At 34.2% G+C, this 24,164-nt stretch overlaps 2 protein-coding genes across 2 annotated transcripts; one reads left to right on the top strand and one right to left on the bottom strand.

The window, feature by feature from the left end:
- Nucleotides 1-337: 337 nt before the first annotated feature.
- On the top strand, nt 338-20,329 carry LOC111511565 (synaptic vesicle glycoprotein 2B). Its single transcript, XM_023167591.2, has 7 exons — nt 338-562; nt 4,292-4,616; nt 12,551-13,075; nt 15,291-15,459; nt 19,196-19,406; nt 19,511-19,714; nt 20,213-20,329. Exons 1-7 carry the CDS (start codon nt 505-507, stop codon nt 20,278-20,280), a joined length of 1,560 nt encoding a protein of 519 aa, XP_023023359.2. The 5' UTR covers nt 338-504; the 3' UTR covers nt 20,281-20,329.
- Nucleotides 20,330-22,056: 1,727 nt separating this feature from the next.
- LOC111511566 (putative peptidyl-tRNA hydrolase PTRHD1) lies at nt 22,057-22,769 on the bottom strand. Its single transcript, XM_023167592.2, has one exon. The coding sequence runs from the start codon at nt 22,587-22,589 to the stop codon at nt 22,221-22,223; it is 369 nt and encodes a 122-aa protein (XP_023023360.1). The 5' UTR covers nt 22,590-22,769; the 3' UTR covers nt 22,057-22,220.
- Between the last annotated feature and the right edge of the window lie 1,395 nt (nt 22,770-24,164).

Genomic DNA, 24,164 nt, shown 5'->3' with positions numbered 1-24,164 from the left:
ATCTCAGGGTCCTCTCATTGTATATTATGTTTTTTCCACACAAATTCATGTGAAACCTTCAAACTAGATTACAAGCCTCAATATTTGGTTTTGTTATTTTGAAAAACCATTCAAAACAGACTAATAGTTGCAATACATACGTAAGCACTACAATGATATTTATTGATTTTACGATTGGTTCTCCAATACACGTACATTCTTTGGTAATATTCATAACAAAATCGATTATAAGTGTTGAATCTCATTATCCACTACGTAAATTAAATTTGCGCTGTACTGAATGATTGACTCGTGTTTGAATGATCATCAAAACAAGATCATTTGATATATTATGTTTACAAAAAACTGTGCTTATCGTAATTCATGAATCTTACTTAATACTTTGCCAAATAATATTTCGACTCGCGAAGGATATTATGCACCGTTGTTGAGAGAACAAGATAACAAATGTTCGCTGGTGATCACAGCAGGTGGTTGGTTTTTTCTTGATTGAAGTACTCAAAAATGGCCAGAGCCTACGAAAAATCCTCCAAGACCTTTGAGGAAGCGGTTTCACTGGCTGGTGAGTGTAATAAATGGAAAAATAACGTTATCATTTCACTTTTTCAACATAGATTCAGCATCGGAACATAAAATGTCTGATAAGAGAAGGAGAACTTTAATGTTTTTCTTTTCTCATTTCAGTCCATCTTCTAGAGCAAAAGTTCCAAACTCTTTTTATCATAGACCACTTTCAGAATTTTGCTGGTTCCGGTGGACCCCCTGCAGCTACATTTCTATCATATTCCTGAAACTTTAGATCTAACTATGGAAATCTGCGTTGCGTTCCAACCACGAATTAACAGTTGTTGAATATAAAGTGAGAATTGATTGGTTGGTTAATTAATTGATTGTGATGTGAGTCGATGTCAAAAAAGTCAAGGTGATCAATCAAAAAAGTGATTCCATCCAATTTTACTTTTTTGACGTCTACTCACAGTACAAGAAACCAATCAATTCTCACTTATTTCATTCGGAAAACTACCAATTCAGTGTAGTAAAATAAAAAGGAAAATAGAATATTTTTTGTCTTATTTATTCAAGTATGTAATTATTACAGCATTACTCAGTCGTAATGTGATTAAAATTAAACATCAATAACGTAACTTCTAACAATCATAATAACAATCGCAAAATAGTCAATATTTCAATGGGAGGAATATACTTGTTGATGGATGGACAACAAGTTATCAATATTTGGCTTCAGTTTTGTTAGGAATAACCGCAAATCTCCCCTTTCTGTGGTATTCAATCTGCAAGTTTTTACATGTAACAGTCACTGGGCTTCTTGAAATATTATCTGCCTACATTGATAGCTGAGGTCAAGCCATCATTTTAGTTTTTCACTATCGAAACCAGATCAATTTTTGTGGATCGCCTTACGAATTGTGAACCCTCATTTATTGGTCTCGCCAACGTAAACCCTTGTCGAGTCTCTCGTGGATCCCTGGGGGTCCATCTGGACCACTTTGGAAATCACTGTTCTAGAATGTTGTTTCGGTTGGTTTCCGGGTTTTGCCCTGGTCTTCCTAGGTAACAATCTCCAAACGTTTCGACTGCAACTGCGGCAGTCATCTTCAGTGGCGTGGTTGGAGTACTTATTTCTGCCCTGTCATGTATAGTGCAGATTTTTCGCGCACTTTCTATAGTGGTGGGTTCGCGCGTACTTCCCATGCAATTTGGTTGACTTGGTTTCGTTTTGCCACTTTCCAATGGTATGTGCCAGATCTTTGGTAGATATGTTCTCGTTTCCTTTCTGTTGAAGTTCTCTTGGTGTTTGTATATTTCTACGGCTTCTAGATATATTTTTGTTGAATAATTATTCGATGTTGCTAGCCCCTCGGTATTTTCTTTAGCACAGTTACAGGAAATTCTGTAAACTCCCGCTGATTTGAGTAGATCTCTGCTGTCTTTTGCTATCACCAACCGAATTTTCTCAATTCGGTTGGCTTTTTCACATGACTGAAGATGTCCATATGTTTCTCACTTATATCCTAGTCATCACTCAAAAATTATTATGTACAGTATATGTTTCAATCCAGTTAATACATTAAGATAATTGAAGGTCTAACCTACAACAGTTTCATTCTTCCATTTGTTATGTGTTTGATTCGGTCGATAACTCTGAAATAAATTGTCTGAGAAATTGAACAGTACCTATTCGTTCTGAAATGAAAGTACTATGTATTCATGGTGCAGAACTTTTCAATTCAGCCAAATTGTATAGAGTAGCCAAGGCAAGGGAAAGAACTTTTTGCAAAAAATACAAAAACACCTGGGTAACAGGATCAATTTTTTCTTATAAAAACAATTGTATTTTTTTCGACGTTTCTAATTCAATTAAATTCTTCTTCAGGGCTCGAAAAGTAGTTTTTTCGTGTTGATAATATTACTATTTTGAAAAACCATCAGACATATTAGTTTGTCAGTTATAAGGTTCTCAATTACGGAGAAGGTAATGAATGTTAAATTTGGGTTGACTAGCATTTCAACCAATGGCATCCTGAAAAAAAATATTTCTGGGATTTTTTTTTGCAAATTAGTGGGAAAATTACGCGAATCTAAATCAGTTCATTATAAAAAGAAAGATATAGTTGAGCGCCCACATATCATTACTGATCAAATAGTAATCTCAGAGTACCTAATTCATGGTAGTATGGGCTAGTACTTTTGGGAATTGATCATTTGCTTACCTTTTTGTGTTCCCTAATACCTGTTAGCCGCGTACAAACAGGTAAATTGATTTTCTCAATCTATTCACTTATTTGGATCCTTTACATTATTCTCGCCAGTTATCTGGATTAGTTATAAAGAACTCAGAAATTATACATGTAGAGCCATACGACGTGAAGAAAAGCATATCTTGGCTTCGTTTTGCGAAATATCAAATCCAAATCAACTTGGAATACTTTAAGGACTCTTGATATCCTAAGACCAATTACAATTCTCCCTTGTCTCTCTAAAGTAGTGGAATTGATACTGAAAGATCAGATTAATGAATATGTCAATGAGAATCATATTTTAACATCTGTTCAATCAGAATTAAGATCACAGCATTGAACCACCACGGCTCTTCTGTCAATTACTGACGATCTTTTTAGCTGTAGATAGTGTAAATGATGATAATGTGACCTGTTTAGTATTTCTGGATCACAGCAAAGCATTCGACACTTTTTATTGCGAGACTTTCTGTAACAAACTTGTCTCCTTTGGGTTTTCTCAGAAACCAGTGTCACTTTTAGGAAACTATCTGAAAAATCGTAGTCAAAAAGTTGTTGTGGATGGACTTGTAATGGATGGTCTACCGTTATCAAAAGGAGTGCCACAAGGATCTATGCTTAGGCCCTTGATTTTTAGCTTATACATCTGCGATTTATATCAGTTAAAAAATGCAGTACATATTACTATGCCGACAACACGCAGTTATATTTCTGTTTTCCGCCTCATGATTCTACCTCTACCCAGTCATATATTAATAAGGATCTTCAAGCCATCTTTGATATTTCTACAGCCCATAAACTAAAGCTAAATGCTAATAAATCTGCAATAAAGATGTTTGGACCCAAGAAGAACAGAGACCACCTCTATTTTTTTTCAAGTCCGCATGGAAAATGTCTCTCCGTGACCGAAAAGAAAAACTTAGGATTATGGTTTGATCTAGAACTTTGCTTCACTAAACACTATCTGAACCAAACTTTTTATAACATCCTCAGGCAGCTGTTTCCAAATCGTGATTTGCTCAAACTTAAAAATGAATGGTCAATGAAGACGTATTATATCATTATTATTATCTCTTCATTTATATTGTATACTCTATAATTCTGTTTATCTTAGTGATTTTACTCATTACAAATTTTTACAGTTTTTGTGGATAGTGGATGTTAGTGAGTCATCGAATTTCAAGTTCTAAAACTTAATAAGTATAATTTAACAAGCCTAGAAAATGGAAATGAACATTTTGTTCCGACTACATGGTGTCATGTAGTGTCGAATTCTTAGTCTTTTATAAAAAATACATCAATATTTTTTAAAGTATTTCTGCAATTTATATTTTTCATTCCCTTGGTGCCTTTAGGAATGATTAATCAGTTAGTATCTGCAATTAAGTGAACTTTGAACAAAAAGACAATGTGGGTCAGAATCGAAGCTTGGGTTATATCTGGGGTTCCGAATAATCGTTTGGGTATGCCATCAGGTGTTGTTGATTTGTTTTCTTCAGTTTTTGATCGTGAAATATGTGAATCTCTTGCAGGCTTTGGAAAATTCAACCTGTACGTCCTGGTTGCTTCTGGAGGATGCCTAATGTGCGTGATAGTGGAGACAATGTGTGCAATGTTCATAACACCAGCTGCACAGTGCGATCTACGTCTCAGTTTGAGCGACAAAGGACTGTTGTACGCGATTAGCTTTCTAGGGGTAGTTTCGGGCTCGCACCTCTGGGGGTATTTGGGAGATACTAAGGGGAGGAAAACAGTAACGCTGTGGTCGTTGATATGTAGTGCAATTATCAGTTTTATAGGAAGCTTGGTCTCTCTACCATGGTTGTTCATCATGCTGAGGTTTTTAAATGGATTTTTGTAAGTACCCACTATCTTGTTACATTTTATAGACGTTTCCGTCTCATGTTTTACACAAGATTTCTTGTGGGGTTTTATCATAATAAGAACTAAGTTATGTTACTGTGGCTCCAGTAGAGTCAGCAATATATTAATTTGTCTTAAAGACTTACATAAGATTGAACTTTGGCATCGGTCCTGGCATTGATATAATCCTTTTCACCAACTGCGATTCGTTATATGTGAAATTTATATTCAAAAACAAATCAGAAATGTCTTTTACCGAAATTCGAAATTTGAAAAAATTGTTTCTCATGCAATGTAGCTGATAAAATATTTTTGCTATTTTGGACTAAAAATACGTTCACTCGGGAAAAAAGTTGAAAACAATTGAAATTTATGTTTGAAGGTGATTGACAATGTTTCATGATGAATTTCATTAGTTCGGATTTCCATTGTCTAGTATTATGTAAAATGATTTGAAATCCCTGAAAAAACCAATACAAATAGAAATTAAAAAGAAATAACAATTATACAAAGCAAAAAAAACTGAAAAGAAATTACAGTAAAATAAAATACAAGTTGAAAATAAAACAATTAAACAAAAAATTAAAAATGCAATTAAAGATTAAGAGATTCCAAGCCAAGTTACTTCACTACGTTTCGATTGTTAGTATCCACAATCGTCTTCGGGTGATGACTGGATTAATTCCTCCGAGAGATGAATATTTATGGGTCATTCGAGTACTTTCACTTACCACTTTCCCGATTCCGCTTCACCGGTTCAGCGGGAGATGACCGTATGGCGGGAGTTGGCCATTTTTCGCTTGATTATGGGTTTCCATAGTTGCGTATCTCTACCCTAGCTTGGCTGAATACGTTGTTGGGCAACATGTATGCGGCTTCCTTGAATTTTCTCCTAAACCAATATTCCTCTCTGTGCAAGATCTCAGCTTGGGACCACTCGATGTTATGTTGATGGGTCAAAACATACCCTGCTATTCCTGATTTGCTGGTTTCCCTCGCTGTGTGTGTTTCTTGTGCTCGGCAATGCGGACTTTCTATGGTCTCTTAGTTTCACTGATATACGATTTTCCGCACTCACAGGGTATCCGGTAAATGCAATTCTTGGAATCGCAATTCGCGTTTGGTGGCCTGGTTTTTGTGAGGCTGCTACGAATAGTGTTCTCTTCATCATTTCCGTTCCGATAATCCTCTAGTGTAGGGAAGTGGAAGCACTGTTTATGACGGCTTCTCTTCCTTGTGAGATTTTTGCTGTCTTTCAGCCAAAGTCTGTTCTACCATCGCTTTGGAGTAGCCATTCCGTTGAAAATCATTTTTGATAATGTCCAGTTCCTTCTCGAGTTCTTTCTTCGTGTTAACGAAAGCACAGTCTAATATAGTCTTGATGATTCCTCTTTTTTTTTCATTTGTGACAAGTTAAAGAATTAACTGTCTTAAACAAATTTATTTGCAACAATATTTCACTAATCACAAACTAATGTATTTATTACAACACTCAGCAACTAACGCTCAATTCATTTCTACTATTTGAATTTCTTGTTCAGCCGTTCGATTCACTTTCTGAACTGCCCTCTTGGGTCGGGAAACCGTGCTTATATCGGTAACGGTCCTTTCTAGAAATCTGTAGTCGGTTCGGTTCTAGAGTTTTACCGGCGATTCCCGACTGCATTCTTTCGCGATAATGTCATGTGTTTGTTCGCTGAGTCGGCCGACATATCGGTCAGGGGCAGATTCGTTATATATTTTTTTCTCTATTCTCTATTCTGATGAGTGTTGCTAAACGGTGTTGCATCGGGCGATCAAGGTGGCCAATAATACCCCCAGTCCCATCTCTTAACATTGATTAACTATTCGATTGATGGACTGCTCTACAGCAACAGTTTGATAATCAAGGTGAAACCAAAAATTTCGTTAGATTCTTATTCAAAACTTCACTAATCTCATCAGGTGAAAATTTTGGTAACTCACAGTTGTCAAATTTTTCCTAAAACATTTTTCTGATTGCCAAACATCGCACATTGGTTTTAATTAAATACTAATTTCGACATATGATTACACAACAAAAAACTTTAGAATCCTCATCGTAAATTTTCGGAATTTATTACTGCCTTTCACTAAAAAATAGGTTCATCTATCCATAAAAATAGATATATCCCTAGAAAACATGCCTGGTAAAAAAATAAAGTAGAATTTGACTCTTGATTGCGAAGAAACTGATTATTATACAGTTGTATTCCAAATGTCAGTTAAACATTTTAATCCATCGATAGCTATATAATAGTTGATGATAAAACGTGATTTCACTCAAAAAAATCAATACGACGTGCATGTAAAAATATCTGAAGGCTTTGAAATGCTGTCAAATCGACCAGGTTTATTATTTTAGAGTTTTCATTTCTTTCCAGATCACAACAGCCAGAATACATGGCTATTCAAATAGAAAGTCTCGAATACAATTCCAGAGGAAAATACAGATTTTCAGAGCATGCTACTTAGAAGGATCGCTGGCCTATATGAATAATGAAGGAGTGCATTTACTGCACTCCTAATAATGAAGGAGTTCATTTACTGCACTACTTCATGATTCTTTTTTTCTTGTCGTTGTTATTGAAGTCATTCACAAATATATCAATTATAATCATAAATCTGGTTTATACCTCCTGCGATGTTTTATTACATTTTATTACCTAATACAACCGAAATTTTTACGTAAATATTAGTAGAGATAGTGAGCAGTGGAAAGTTTACCTTATAATGCTGGTTATTTTGTTAGCCTCATTTTCTTGAAAATTCATTTACGAATCAAAACAAAAGTGATGATTTCACCTCTCAAATAATAAGTGATAAGTTCAAGTAATTCCTCAGTGATACTTATCAGGTTATTTAAAGCATAATATATCAAATTGTTTTCGAATGAAGTTAACTAACTTTTTAATATATATCCAGAACGATTTTCATCAAGAATTTAATGGTTGAAATGAAAAAAATAAACGCAGTTTTTTGCTATCTTGGGATGAAAATAGAACTGATGCAAATTTTCTTTACTTTTATCAAAATTTATTATATCACAGTTTTTTCACCACGACTGTTTCAGCTTATTATTTTGTTCACAATGTTTTATTCAACTGCGAAATGAGTATCGATAATTAAAATTCATTATGAAAGTAGTTGGTGCGCTAATAGTACAGCACATTTGTTTAAAGACTGGGATCAGAATATGCATGTCACCTGAAATATGGTACTGAATGTATAACCACATTTATGAAGGAAGAAGCACTAGTACATTAAAAAGAACCCCCTTACATGAAATATATTCTACGTTAAGTATTGGGCAATTATATAGAGTTTCTGGCATGAATTCATCATGTACATTCATCTTTGACAATATTTTCAATTTTTTTTATTTTTCAGACGATTTCTTTTTTTTTGTTGAACGGGACTGTTGATTGTGATAACTGTCAAACACTAAATTATACAAAAATGCTTTTCTCTGCCCAGTTTGTATTCCCAACATTCGTTATGGAATTGAATCAGATATCATTAACAAGATTTCAACACAATATACTGAATGAAAAAGTAAAAATTTCATTTAGATCCTCCTGTAACCTACTGCTGCATCCACAGCCGATGTCCTGGAATTGAAATAGAACGACGAGACAACTGTGCTGTCGTCAGCTAAGCAATATATTTTGGATTCTTCGTTTTTTCCAATAAGTTGGTAATATACAATAAAAAGAGTGTTGGAGACAATATAGATCCCTGGGGAACACCAGCGTTAATGGTAAAAGTATTCGAGAGATATCCATAGACGGCCAATTGAAGAACACGTTCTTTCAGGAAGCTGAATAAGCGAAAATCCATAGCATCAAAGTGTGGCCAGCAAACCCTCATGCCACAGACGGTCAAAGGCCTTAGAAATATCAAGCGCAACAGTTTTCGACCCTCCATGTTTCTCGATTGTGTTATTCCAAATATGGGTGATATACAATGGAAGATCTCTTGTTGATCTTTGTTTCCGAAAGCCATATTGATGAACGCTCAAAATATTGAAGCCTTTCAAATATTTGAGAATATGGTGGTTCACAACTTTCTCCGTGACTTTTGATATCTCTGATAGCAAAGGGACTTATCTGGAAATTTTTTGTTGCCTTTTTTGGAAATAGGCTGAACGCGAGCCATCTTCCAACAAGAAAGAAAAACAAATTATCTAAAAGAACAATTCGTTCAGGCCAATATCAAATTACCTACACTGTAGATTAATAGACTGACACCTATCAGAAAATAACTACTCCCCTGGCTAATACCATGAAGGGCGTTGGATTATATCCGAAAAGTGTCAGTGCAGGATTCTTCACTGAAGTTATTCCTGCATATGCTGTTGGCGATACAACTGCCACAATCGATTTTCAATCATTGGAACACACTTGCAGACCAGTTTCGAGCTGTTTGGCCGCTCGTCAGTGCAAGGTTGTGTCTATCATCAACATAAACTCGACGATTTCTGATAATTGAAAATCAAATTTCTTCAATGTATCATTTCTCGAACTAGGCTGAAGCGAACGACAAACAGAGTGTTTGTCATCGCCCCATCTGCCTATGAACGAGATAACTAACAGCATAGCCCCAATTCCTCGTGGGCCCACTCAATTTGTGAATGAATTGCTTTTTCTATGGCTGTTGTTGCAATTGAACTATCCGCTTGTGTCAGTAATGGAATTTTTGATTTTGTAAAGTTTTGATTAACAGCTTCAGCTACCGACCAGAAGGATCTAGACCCGTTGGGATTGGCAAGCAGTTAATCCCTAATTCTCTGATTGTGAACTTCTTTGTTTTTATTTATTCTAATTTTGCAGATGTTACGAGCATTAACAAAACTAGTTCGGTTTTCGGCACTGGGATTTTGACGCCACAGCTTGCTCGTAATCTTTGTTGAATCAAGGTTTGCCTTCAGAAGTTCGTTTTATTGAAAAGAAAATATATGCATCCATCAGCGGCGGCTCGTCAGAGAAAGCAAGGGAGGCTTAGCCTCCCCATAAAATTTGAGGCTATTCATCGCAATAAATTAAAAGATATTGACAAATAATTATGATTATTTTTTTCTAAAAATGCTTGGGTATCATTTATCATTACTTTACCAATAATTTTTAATATAAATACATAATGTGCTCGAAAAAACACTATCACTCACTACGTAGTACGTACCACACTGTATCCTGTATCAACAAAACTCAAACGCACCGCCCATGAACGAATTACGAATAAACAATCAACCCGAAATAATAAATGCCATACGTTGCAAGGGAGCCAAGCCTCCGACCGCTTTAAAAAACACAGGCTCCACGAGACCGATCCACCGAGCGACATACGTCCGAGTTGTAATTTCAGTTGCAGAAATTATAGCGTTAGAGGAGGCTAGCCTCCAGTTGGTCTCCGTTAGTGTACGACTGCGTTTGTTTTTTATTTAATTATTCGGACGGGATGCCGTAACGGACCGGGACTGAAAAATATTTCGGTAAATCGTTTTAATGTTTCTTGATAATATTTATTATTTGTGTATAAAACAGGCACTATTGTATTATAGCAGTGCTTTTTAGTAATATTTTTGATGTGTTTTTAAAGTGTTCTCTTTCAATTTCAAGGTGTTTTCAGGTTCTCACTTTTCGATAAGTTTTCTTTTCCATTTTTTATGGATGAGTTGGACGAAATTAGAAAATCTGACGATATAGTCGATTGGTTGCTTACAAATGGTTTTAAGTTTTTATCTTATGATAATAAATTTTACATTATTTAAACTCTGGGAAGGCCTCAATCAAATTTGATTACAAATAAAGCCTCAGATAATCGACAAAATCGAGGTTTAATATTAGTTGGTACGATAAATGCGATTGGTTAACCGGCTCCATTAAACGAGAAAAACTTTTTTGTTGGCCCTGTATTTCATTTTCCGTACAAACCGAATACCAAACGTGGTCCAAAATAGGATAAGTACTCCAATTTAAAAAATTTACCTCGTTCTACAGAAAAACATTTTAAATCTAAGGAGCATAAATTTTCGTCTTGTAAATTAAAATTGTTTAGCAAAGAAAATTTAGCAACAGCTTTACATATAGCTCAAAATGGGGCCATAATTTCTTCTAATAATCAGGTTAGGGAAAATCGGTCGAATTTAAAAAGACTTATCGATATTACGATTTATTTGGGTTCCCAAGAATTAGCTTTTCGCGGACACGATGAAACCGAAGATTCGATTAATCGCGGCAATTACAAGGAACTTTTAATGTTATGGGGCAAATATGATTCACAATATGGCCTCACGGTAGCGTTTTTTCGGGCACCTCAAAAACCATTCAAAATGATGGTTTATGGATTATTAGAGCTGGATTATTAGAGCTGGATTATTAGAGATGAAACAAACATCTATCCGGGGGAAATTTCGAAAATGGTCTTGAAAATCATCCCACTCAGCAAATCTGTGATGCCAAACTTTGCTCGGCTTAGATTGTTCCCCAAGATGTATCTGTAATTCACTCAACACTGAAATGAGTTTGTGGTCAGAAGATCTTACGGTGGCTGTATAAATTGGTTGTTAGGTATAGATCCAGAAGACTAGCATATTCTCCATCGCGGTCAGGAATCCTGGTTGGCTCATTCATAATCTGAGTAAGTCCGCTGCTTATTGCAAAAGCCTCAGCTTCACGACCTTGTTCGTCGTTGATATTTGGAAATTTGAGCCATTTGATATTGTAGACATTGAATTCACCGAATATGAAAATTTCGGCAATGAAATGATTGATTTGCAGAAAGTAAATGGTGTATGTGTATCGCTTGGTGGTCGATAAACGCAGCATAAGAATTTAGTGATCTTCTGTGATATTATTCCAAACCAAATAATGTCAAAGTTTTGGGGTTTCAGCATTTCCTGTCGTTGACAGGAGAGATCGCTTCGGATAAAAAGACATATTTCAAAGTTACGTCTGAATCAGGAGTGGAAATCATAGCCAGGATATTGAAAATTGACGGGATTTGATGAAGCACTGACTTTGGTTTCTGTAAGAGCAAAAAATTGAGGACTATTTGTTTGTAGATGTAGATGGTGCATTGTGTTTATATTTGAGTCGACTCCTCTCATGTTGCAGAAATCGATTTTGAAGTTGGTAGTGGGCCTCTTAGCAACTGCAGAAATAGAAATAGTCGTTACTCATTTACCACAACAGATTCAATATCCCCCGGAGCGTAGAACCAAATCGATGTCTCGTCAATACTGTAAACATACCGTAGGTGGTATTGTTATTATTATTAGATGATTTCAGTGGCAGCATAATTATTGAAGTCTGCATATTCTATTAAACAAAGGCAGTGATCTACTACTCGAATTAATGACATATTCCACATAGCGATTGAAATTAAGTTTTGTTTCAAAGTAGACTACAAGGTCTTCAGTATATTATATTCTATTTACTGTGTAAGTATTCAACAAATACTGAAACAACATTGGTGTATGATTTTACAAAACGATATATATGGTACCCATTTTTTCACGTGTATAATTTTGTTGTATAGTCATACTGCAAAAAATGTTGATTTTCTATACAGTACTTTTGAAAAGGAATAATTGATAATCCTGAAGCCACATGATTCAAAAACTAAACACTTGAAAGAAGTGTATCTGCAAGTTGATTAAAAAAATGAATTTCACACAAGTGCTGAGTGCTAGTAAAATCAACAAAACATTTGTAAAATAGTATAAAAAGATTACCTGTTTTTTTAAAAGACCACACCTCTTACTCAAAGAAGCATTCCAAGTTATGTGTCAAAATGACAACAAATTATTATATAGGATAAAAAACAATGTAAGGAAGCTTCACAAAGTAGACTAATTTTTGTTTTGCCAAGTGTTCGGCCCTCTCAGTCTAATTCTCAATTATTTTTAGTGTTGGTGGGCCATCAGCTATAATCTACGCCTACGCCGGGGAATTCAACGACAACAGATTCCGCCCGAAAGTAGTTTCCTGGATAGCTACCTTCGTAGCTTTTGGTAACATGTACCTACCAGGAATGGCTTGGCTTATTCTGCCTCTGGAGTGGTCATACGAAATACCTTTGATAAACATCATGTTCAGGCCTTGGCGACTTCTCGTCGTCATATATGCCTTGCCAAGCATTATCTTCGCCATTCTTCTTTGTTCACTTCCCGAGAGTCCCAAATATTTGATTTCGAAAGGTCAGCATGACGAAGCTCTGGCTATACTGAGAAAAATGTATTCCGTGAATACTGGAAAGAGCCAGGATGAGTTTCCGGTATCTATGATAACGTGGGAAGAGGATTCTGATTTGCATTTCGAGAAAGAAAGGGGTATACTGAGGTCCATGTGGGAACAGACTGTGCCTTTGTTCAAGAAAGGATACTTACTGAAGACACTGATGGTCAGCTATTTGCACTTTGCCATATTTTTCACGTGAGTATATTGATATTGGGTTTTCTTTATATTGTTGTTAGAAATAATAACTTTCAATATTTTTGAAAATATATTTCAGTTGATGAAGACCTAACATAAATTGAGTAGAAAATATGCCAGATCTGAATAAAAATCATAACTTGTATTACTATCGAATGAAGAAGCGATAGTTTTTTTCTAATATTTCAAGAGCTAGAGAGAATTTTGGGTTACATCTCTGGAAATGTATTCATTCAATTCCATATTATACCTATTCAGTTCATAATTTACTGCATCTATCTATTTCAATACCTACTTCAGAAAGTTTCAAAAATAGTTAATGAACATTATTTTTACCTAAATCTACTTTCAGTGTTATTTTGAATCTTTCCTTCAAATACCTATGTTGATTTCACGAGATCCATGTGAAAAGTACACTGATTTGAGTGTATGAAAAAATTAATCTTCAGAAACTTCAGTAATATACGTTTCTGGATTTGAAGTAACAAATGAATCGCAATCACTAATAATTAGTAATTAAGAACATGAGTTTGTTGCGTTTTGGGTATCTTTATCTTCAGCAGTTATATTTCTTTCAACATTTGGTTTGATATAGTCAAAATTCCTTTTATTCCTTCATGCAATAAAATAAATTTTGCCTCAGAAACTTTGTGATCATAATAGCCGAAAAATACCGAAAATGAAGATAAAAAATTAATAATATTACTAGAATGAATAACTCCTCCAGAACCTTTGAAGAATATCTTTTATAAGGTTGAACAGCTTACAAGGATTGAATTATCGAACCGATTGTCGTAGGTCGAGATTTTTTGATAAAATATCGAGGAGGTCCAAGTTTATCTTTATAATATGGTCCAAGCGATCACGCCTGGGGTATTCTATGCATCTTGACATAATATAACGTGACTCAGTGCAACGTTTGATTCTATATTTGAATCAAAAATACAAATTACTCGTATATCTCATGTATCTTTAAGCTGTATTGCTCGTTTTTAACTTTTTGTTCGTATTCATGTATACCCAAGGGTCCCGACATGCCTTAAGACGGCGCTGCTCATCAATAATTTGTTGCTTTTGTAAGGGTAGGTTTATAGGAAGTATAAATATAGCTTGATGAATTAAGGGAGGAAAATTACATCTCCTGTTGAAAAATATCACTTTTGTTATTTCACTAATTCACAAAAATGAAATTTCTCAAAATTACTGAAGTAGCAGTTTGCAACTGGGAAAGGTAATTTCCTTCCTTATTAGGTTATGTTCATTCATTAAGTTATACTTAAAATGGATTGGTGCAACAAAAACTGTCATCTTCATTTACACTTCTACTTTCACTATAAAAAATAATCTACCTATTGATTTTCCAGAAGAGCAATTTATACACCAAAACCACAGATTATGTAGGTGTTTCGTAAAAAATACTTCCATTTTCATTTCTAAAAGGCAAGTATTCATAATAAAACTGTAAATTGTTTTTTCATGCACACGCTGGCAATTGTATCAAAATTCTAAAAATGACATACAGGGTGTATCAACGATAGGTAGGTGGAATGGTTCCCTATTGGAGATACAAAAAAAAATTTTCTAATAAAAAGTTGTAGACATTGATGAAAATTATGTTTAAGTAATTATTACTAATATACAGAGTGTCCAATAAATGTGAGATAGACCATACTTATATTTTTTTGGATAGAATATTCCAGATATTTTCACTCGATTGAATTTCTTGAGCAGAGTGCTTCTCAAAAATATAGGGTTGTTTGGATTTATATCGGGTGGTTTAGAAGATTTAGTGAAATTTATGCCAAAAAATGAGTGCATTCAACAACAAATATCTCCTACTCGATCAAATGAAATGAAGAAATTTTTCAACCAAATATCCTTGAGGAGCATGTATTTTTATTTCGTCCTAATAGGTTTACTGAACTACGCTTTTTCTATACAGGAGTAAAAAAATTTGGGATAACTTTTCAGTTTTTTCAAATTGTTCAAAGTTTTCACAGTCCGAAAAATTCAACCAAAGGTAATTGATATCACTAAACAAGGTAAGGTTGACCTTGTTGTTTATGGTGAAATATGATGAGTGTGTATGCGTTATTATATCTTAAAAAATGTATAATTAAAAGTTGAAAGTTGATGAAGGTTAATGCTGAATAAATCCACCTCATTTCTTCAGATAAACCGACTCTAAATTATTTTACTTTGTCATGGATTACAGGAGTTCTGCAATCATTATGTGGTATCCTCAGATTTTGAACAGCATGGCCGATTATGGAAAGACAGCCCCACTAGAGGAGGTTACAATGTGTGAAGCTGTTCGTTACGATATCGGAATGGACAATGAAACCACTGCCGCGAAAACATATACTTTGTCAAGAGCGTTAGCAGTAAGTATCAAAAATATATATATATATATATATATATATATATATATATATATATATATATATATATATATATATATATATATATCAATTAATATTCCGGAGAGGTGCTTTCGACATGCTCCAGGTTGAGGTGAAAACACCTTACCTCTTGCCTCTCATGTATAGATCTACGACTTTGTAGGTACGTGTGGCAGATACCTAATGGGAAAACAACAATTAACCCAACTAATACCACGCAGAGATTTGAAGTAAAACCATCAGGCACCTGTGCAACGTCTTCTATTTGGAAGATTCGTCGCAAGTTATTTTCCGCTATGAAAAGCAGAAATTATTTTAATTGGTCGATACGACCAACCGGTTTCGGGGTACTTGCCCCATCGTCAGAACCGGGCATGGTCTCTTCAGAATGGTGTGAACCCTCTGAGTATCACGACCAAACCCCCCATGCTCCCTCCCGGGTTGAGTGCCCTGAGTTTAAATCTTCCCCACACGGTTACTGTGTGTAGAACATCCATCTCGTGCATCCACCCCCGCTCCTTCGGAGCGGTCCTCAACTTACTGATGGGCACTTCAGCAAGATTGACATCCGACCTCTTTCAGTTGAGAGTCAGCCTTTAGATGCTTTTACTTTCTGATCTAATATTTTCTTCCATCGTGACTTTCCTAACTGAATTTTTGCATGGGGTCCCCAAAAACTAACCGGAGCCGAGTGTCTTTATATCGCGAGCAAGTGTTGTTTCCCAGTGAACATGAAAATGAAGTGAATTTGAAATCTGGTTAAGAAGTTTTTATACTTACCGGAGCCGCCTGATAGCGACACCGCATAGACACGTGTCTATGGTTTGTCATTTTCTTGAGTGCTGTGTCCGATTAATAACTTCTTTATCTATATCAAGACACTCAATAACCTTCGTATTTGTATAAGATCAAAGCTCAATTAGCTTTCAATTCGTTCTTACCTAGCCTTTGCTCATTATTTTTTTGTGTATTGGTTCTTTCTCTCATATCTTCCTTTTTTTGTTACTATTTATTGTAGAAGATGGGGTGATTAATTACATACAATGGAATTTATTGTATCTTCTTATAACTTTCGTAATATTCGTTTGTATTCTTCAACATACAATCCAGCTTCAAATACGACTCTCCCTTAATAGTATTTCTTGCTTCCGGACTCCGTTCATGACGGTTCTGAATTTCACGAAACTACATGACTTATTCCGAGTTTACCCAAGCTTATTACGAACACCAGGGTTCACCCACAGATTTTATAATTTTCCGCAGTTTTCTGAGACCTACCTCGACCGAATTGACTTATCTCAAACGACGTCCAAACCGAAAGGTTTTTTCTAGCCCTCGCGACTAAACCTCTTTCATCAGGCCTCCGAACCGAAGTATTGAAATTTTTCAAATTAGTTTTCTTATTCAGGTTATAGATTAGGAGTACCTTCCTTCCCCGCGACAACAATAGCCATTTTTGTATTGTTTGTACTGATTAGGTATATCTCACTCATTTTATTATTTTGATTCAAATCATGGGCTGGTATAGTCCAATGATTAGTTGTTTTTACGATAATGATATGCTTTCCACTTTTATCAAACTCAAACCGAAATGTTTCACTTTTGTCAGCTAAAACTGAAAGCCAAATGAGTTTCTATTTTTTCAACTGCTTAGAGATTTTTTTGGCTTTTCTCAATGGATGAGAAGGAGCCTTGCTTGATGAAGAAATTTTTACCACTTCCAGGACGAAAAATAATATTACGCATATCTTCTGAAGCCAACTGTTGAGGATGTAATGAATTGATATTGGAAATTAAAAAATTTGATTTCTCAACAGGCGATACTGTCGGCGTACTACGCTTTTTTTCATTCTCATATATCTTACGGGACAATTCTGTGGGGGAATAGCAGTAACGCAAATAGGATATTTATCTTGCAAAAAAATGCGGTGAGGATCATATCTGGGGCTGGTTACTCAGACTCCTGTAAACCTCTTTTTTTATCGCTGCGAATAATGACGGTACCTTCTATTTATTTATATCAACTTTTGATAGACATAAAAATAAATTAACACAAAATAGAAATTGTGATTTTCATGATTATAACACGAGAAGATGTGAATTATTAAGGCCAAGTAGATTCAGACTACAAAAATCGAAGAGGAATTCAATTGATGTTAACCTCTACAATATTTTACCTCCCCATGTCAAAGAACTAAATCAGTTCATATTCAAAATATATATAAAAGATCTCTTGATAACAAATTGTGTATACTCTACTGATGAGTATGTAGCTGTCCTATCCAATGCAACACGAACCATTGGCTAGTAATTAAAGCTGACATGTTCTAAAAAATGTTGTTACTTGTGTGATGCAATGTTTGCTAACTCCTGAACTGTAACTAGGCGTTTTATATTGATAACTTTATATTTTTTATTCCACTTTGTGCATTTGACTTATCTTATTTGTATTACTATTGTACATCTAAAAGATTAATAAATTTATCTATCTATTGAAGATATACTTTTCAACTTTACTTTACTTAGAGACGAGAAGCCGCGTATGCAATGAATTATTTTCAAGCCAAACGAAATTTCAAATTGAAGTTCAATCTACTGTAACTACTTTCATAAACTACACCTCTCGATTTAATATCCACAAACTTTATTTGAAAAATATATCACATGTTTCGCTAACACAGTAGCTTCATCAACAGGTGTAGTTTATGAAATTACTATGGATCTGAGTATTCAAATCACGAGTTAATTAATATCCACAAACTTTATTTGAAAAATATATCACATGTTTCGCTAACACGGTAGCTTTATCAACAGGTGTAGTTTATGAAATTACTATGGATCTGAGTATTCAAATCACTATTGATAAAGCTACTGTGTTAGCCAAACATGTGATATATTTTTCAAATAAAGTTTGTGGATATTAAATCGTGATTTGAATACTCAGATCCATAGTAATTTCATAAACTACACCTGTTGATGAAGCTACTGTGTTAGCGAAACATGTGATATATTTTTCAAATAAAGTTTGTGGATATTAAATCGAGAGGTGAAACTGTAAAGAATGTTTGAAGATACAAGTGAAACTTGAATATATTGATGCAAAATGAATATCGATTATTTGTTTCAAAAACTACACCTCACGATTTAATATCCACAAACTTTATTTGAAAAATATATCACATGTTTATCATTTATTAATAAATCACTTGCTAGCGAAACATGTTGTGATATATTTTTCAAATAAAGTTTGTGGAGATCAAATCGTGAGGTGTAGTTTATGAAATTACTATGGATCTTCATCAAGTAACGGCCGAATCAATCAGAAAACTACTGTAATTACTTCAAAGCTTATCAAGGTTGTAAGGAGAAGTAACGATGTTTTTTCTCTGACCTACTTCATATACATAACATGCCTTTTTAGGTATCTTTGATATTTTCAATGTTGTTTTCATCAATATTTTTATAATACTTTTTCTCTCTACCCCTTTGGTAAAGAGTTAAATAGTCTCACAAATAATTTGAAAAATACTTTTGAGTGATTACTAATATTTCAATACTTTTTTTGATAATTCAGCAACCAATTTAAATTCGAAAACATCCTTGAAACGTACATCTTTCAGAAAAAATACCTTCATCAAATGTGTTTGGTAACAAAGAAATGAAATTCATGCTAATCACGAATCCCTCGGCTTCAGTTAAATTGTTTTCTACTTTTCAGTCAAAAGTTTGTCGAGATGATGTCAATGAAGAAGTATTTCTTGTGTCCCTGCTGATTGGAGCGAGTTATGCTGTCAGTTATGTCCTCATCGGCACATTCATCAATATAATAGGTGCCAGACGGCTCCTCATGGGATTTCTTTTGGTAACCACAACATCCGGAGTTTTCGCTCAATTATTAAGTGGATACACTTACATCCAAGTTACCCTTGGTAAGAACATTTGTTTGGCTCGTTTGATTTTCAATCTTGTTACTTGTGACGTTTCCAATCTTATCATTTGCAAATGGTCACGAAGTGAAATAACTGCTTTTTAGGTATTTTTCTCTTGGTTGCTACTGGTATAGGGGTGGTCAATGCCGTCATCGTTGATCTCTATCCGACTCAAATTCGAGGAATGGCTTTAGCTGTATCTCTAATGTTTGGAAGGCTTGGTGCAATGGCAGGTTCTAATACTGCTGGTTACATAATGGATAGCGTTTGTGATTATCTCTTTTACATTTATGCTGTGATACATGCATGTAAGTACCGTCATTTTACTATTACTGTTACTGAATTTTCAATGAAACTTTCTCAGTTACACTGAATTAGTGTTCATTACATTTCTTCTTCTATATTCCTTAGTTTATTGTATTCTTGTATTTGATAGTTGGGTTGGAATATTTTTTGCATTTGATAACATACGCTTTTTCAATGTCCTGATAATTTTCAAAAGCAATGGAAAATCTGGAAGTGGAAAAGGGTCAAAAAGTAAAACGCTGCGAAAAATGAAACTTCTCAACATCCAGAACAAAGTTCTTATTCTATTATAGATGCAAATGAAAGACTGAATAGCCTGCATAGTTCTTTCAATAAGCTAGCAATTTGCATTGGATGCAGGCTGAGTCATAACAAGAGGAATAAAAAAGCTTTTTGTTGACGCTTTTTTCGTTTTATTGCTTTTTATATTGTATATTTACTAAGTGTGTTAAGACACTTTATACAATAACTGGTGTTTAATCAATGGGTTGGTTTTTCAGTGGCCATCATTATTGTTCTGCTGTTGCCGTCCCAAGAAAGGAAACAAGTGGAAGTAGAAAGTTCCTAACCGTAAGAATAACGTAGTATTATTTTTTATAAATAAATGTTAAAAACAATGCTTTCGTTTGATTTTTCTGAGGTGAAACAATTCTGTATAATCTGCTTAAAACAATGTTCAAAAAAAGGTTTCAGGAAACCTTTCACGGAACTTTTTCCAAGCAAACTATACTTTCTCAAGGAAATAATATTTCTGAAATTCCCCCCCATATATACCTTATATACCTAGTAGGATCTAGGCAAATTCCTGCCGGAAACAACTATTTTCTTGGCGACAAACATTGAATTATATCCCAGAGATATTTGTGCAAGTTTCTTCGCAGAGAATATTCCTTCAGATGCTTCTCAGTCTATTTTCTAGCGGGTTCCCATATTTTCCAGCACGGAAATGAAAAAGCAGAAAAAGTCACGACCAGGTATGACATTTATCAACTCTGGTAATAAACTTGAACGATAAGGAAAAAATGTACATGATATTTGTTTTTGTCTTGATTACTTGACAGAGAACATATATTTTATCTTGATCAAATAACTTGAAGGTCTAGGTGGTTTTAAAACGGGAACCCGTACGTAATTTTGTCTCGGGATTATAATAAGAGGAACAATTAGGTACAATCGGGTATGGCCTTGAGTGACACTGAATGTTTTCTCTGAAAGACATTTAAAGGTAAAACAGTTGAAATGGTGAATTATAAAGAACTAGATGGGCTATAAACAAACTTTTTTCTACTGCACCCTCCAATTTGCTTTCATTGGCTGATAACCTTACCTTTAATTCTCTTTCCTTTGTAGTGATCACCGTTTACCATTGAAACTAGATAGAAAGATTAAACTACAGGTAATTGTCAAACATAATAGTCATTTTGGTTCCGCTTTTTTGTTTCCATGATCAAAAAGTCTAACGTTGGACAGCCAGGACGAAATAGAGATTCCCATTTAAAAAACTTCTTCATTTTTTGTTCACACTTATTGTTTTTTGCTTTAGTTTCAGTGTTATGACTGGTGATTTCATCTTATTTTATACATTGACATATGACTATAGCAAGCAAAATTGCCATAATTTCAATTATTATTTCATATACAGGGTGTAACTAAATAAGTGTGAAACATTTAAGGAGGTGATTCCTCATCGAAAAAAAAGATAGGATCTTTCATATAAAGAAATGTCATTGGAGCATCACTTGTTAAGATACAGCTCCTTAAAGGGGGTACATAAAATTTGTATAACAATTTTTTTCACAAGCACTAAAAAAGTTACAATATTGAAATTAACCCATTTTTTTAATTAATCATTTTTGACTTACCACATATACCTTATACATTGCAAATTGTGAATGAATATTATTATTATGACTATTATGAAGTAAGATGACTTTAATTATGATACTGAAGGTATTTATTTGATTTTTGGTAGACCCTAGCTGGGTTTATATGACATTCTCGAGCAATCAAAACTGCCTAAATGAAAAATTGCCATCTATCAGATAGACATTAGTTCTTAATTTCCTGTTCCAAATCTCAATCCTTTGAATAACAGATGTCTCCGTATACCACTAACATCCACTAATTTTAATCTTTGTATATAGACTTAGGTTCTATATACAAAGTTTTAATAATAGAGAATTTTACTACTTTATTCCTTTCAATAACAGATGTCTCTATATACCACTAATTTTATTAAATGAATTGAAAAATTTACCATTTTATTTAACACACTTTGGTTTGTGAATCGGAAATTGCAAATTTTCAGTCAATTCATGTAACAACATTATTAAAAAATAAGAAAAACTCCTAATGGTTTCTTGAATAGATAGGTATAAATATATCATTTTGTAATATTCATAATAAGTATATTATATTTATATTAATTCAATAATATGAAATATTAATTCAATAATTTCAATATTTTGAAATATTTCTGTCCATCACATAACACTCTGTAAAAAGATATCAGGAGTCTTTGAAAAGCTTGCATTTCTTGAAATATTTTTGAACGTCCTCTTTTGGGTAAGGCTTTGCCACCAAACATGTCGGAATATTCTCGGGTTGCTCAATCCACAATTTGTACATTATACCATTCTCCTCGAGTTTGTCCTTCAGAGCCATCAGGCTAGTTTCATTAGGAGCTTCCAACACCACTTTGTGCATGTTGTTCAGATCTTGGAGATACTGTTGTGTGTGTTCATCTTGGTAGAACAGATGAGTCACCGCGGTCACTGCGTGGCACGCTTGAGCTATAACAGCCCCCAAAGGCCATTTCAGCTCTTTGATGAGGTCTCCTCGGACGACCACATACTGAACAATATTCGACACACTCATTTGACTTGAAAAATACCAGAGGGATAATGAACACTGGAGTTTCCTTACTTTGAATAATTTATATCAGATCATTGGGGTTGATTCGAAAATGGAAAACTTTAAAGCAATCTAAACTCTAAACTTAACCTACAAACTTGAACTTAAGCAAACCTTTAACCTCAACTCCTCAACTCAAACTATAAGAAGAATATTGACAAGTGTCTACAGCCAGCAACAATGCCACGATTCTGATTTTAGTGATATAAACAGTTTTTTCAGAGATATACAGTAATAAAAAACGCTGCTAATAAAGTATCAAAATATCATTTCGCAACTTCCAGCCAAGATTCATTAAATATTCTCTGTCAAAACTATTAACCTGACTGATAAAACCAGCGTTTCAATATACGCTGCTCTGTTTACAACATCTTGCTTTAGTATATCTCTGAAAGTAATGAATATGGTTACTATTGTCATTGAAAGCCAAAAATAAGTTCACGTGATAGAAAGAACAAAATCAAACCCAACGTGTTATAAAACATTTTTATTAATTCCAATTTAACTGTTTAAACACCTAATAATGAAATTGAGCTAATGTGTTACAAATGTTTTGCAATAGTTAGAACCCAGCTTCATGTTTTAGAGGTGAATAATCCTAATCTCACTTTCTATGAAGTACTATGAATCACGCAAATGTGTTTTAAAATATTTCGAATCCAACAAGAATATTACTTCCAATGAACTGTAAAGAATGTTTGAAGATACAAGTGAAACTTTAATATATTGATGCAAAATGAATATTGATTATTTGTTTCAAAAACTACACCTCACGATTTAATATCCACAAACTTTATTTGAAAAATATATATCACATGTTTATCATTTATTAATAAATCACTTGCTAGCGAAACATGTTGTGATATATTTTTCAAATAAAATTTGTGGAGATCAAATCGTGAGGTGTAGTTTTTGAAATTACTATGGATCTTCATCAAGTAACGGTCGAATCAATCAGAAAATCAATTATTTGGAAAAATATTTGAAAAGTCCAAGTTTGAACACAACGCAACTTCTTCTCTTCTGTTTTAAAAAAATCTGTTTGAAAGTCTGTTTTTCCGTTAATTAACTGTCGCCCCCATACGAACGACAACTCTCAGAAGTTGAGAAACTTGTGCAAGCTAAGGACTAACGAGGTTTTACCTTTTAACGTGTGATTCCTAACACTCCTTCCTTCTCGATCTGATTTGACCTTACTCGCAATTCACATAATTTCGAGTTTGAATCAGAGATTCCGAGTTGAATGTCGGAAAGTCATGGAGCCGAGTTCAAAGTTGTTAATACAAAAAAATAATTGTCGTGGCCTTTTAATGCTTCCGTAAAACTATTATAATAATTGCAAAAAACAAAGCAGAAAATGAGGTGTGTTGGTGGATCAATATATAACATAGCTGACGGAAAATTCCTCTTACAACACAAATTGTAACTGTCACGAGACGCTCAACTGTTGTACACATAAGAAATACATGTGTACATTCAATATAATAATCCATCAGTTTCAGCAATAGAAAATGTCGTTAGCCACATTTCATCATTTCT

The sequence above is a fragment of the Leptinotarsa decemlineata genome, unplaced genomic scaffold (assembly GCF_025532065.1).
Source record: "Leptinotarsa decemlineata unplaced genomic scaffold, Ldec_3_MD MMD2_tig00003335_RagTag_RagTag, whole genome shotgun sequence".
NCBI classification, from domain to species: Eukaryota; Metazoa; Arthropoda; class Insecta; order Coleoptera; family Chrysomelidae; genus Leptinotarsa; species Leptinotarsa decemlineata.
This window is presented reverse-complemented; position numbering and strand designations above follow the sequence as displayed.

Bases quoted from the DNA above. Each gene is read 5' to 3' on its own strand.
- LOC111511565 (XM_023167591.2), top strand. From the start codon at position 505: ATGGCCAGAGCCTACGAAAAATCCTCCAAGACCTTTGAGGAAGCGGTT. The intron at 19,407-19,510 runs GTAAGAACATTT...ACTGCTTTTTAG, and splicing joins TTACATCCAAGTTACCCTTG to GTATTTTTCTCTTGGTTGCT. The intron at 19,715-20,212 runs GTAAGTACCGTC...TTGGTTTTTCAG, and splicing joins TTATGCTGTGATACATGCAT to TGGCCATCATTATTGTTCTG.
- LOC111511566 (XM_023167592.2), bottom strand. From the start codon at position 22,589: ATGAGTGTGTCGAATATTGTTCAGTATGTGGTCGTCCGAGGAGACCTC.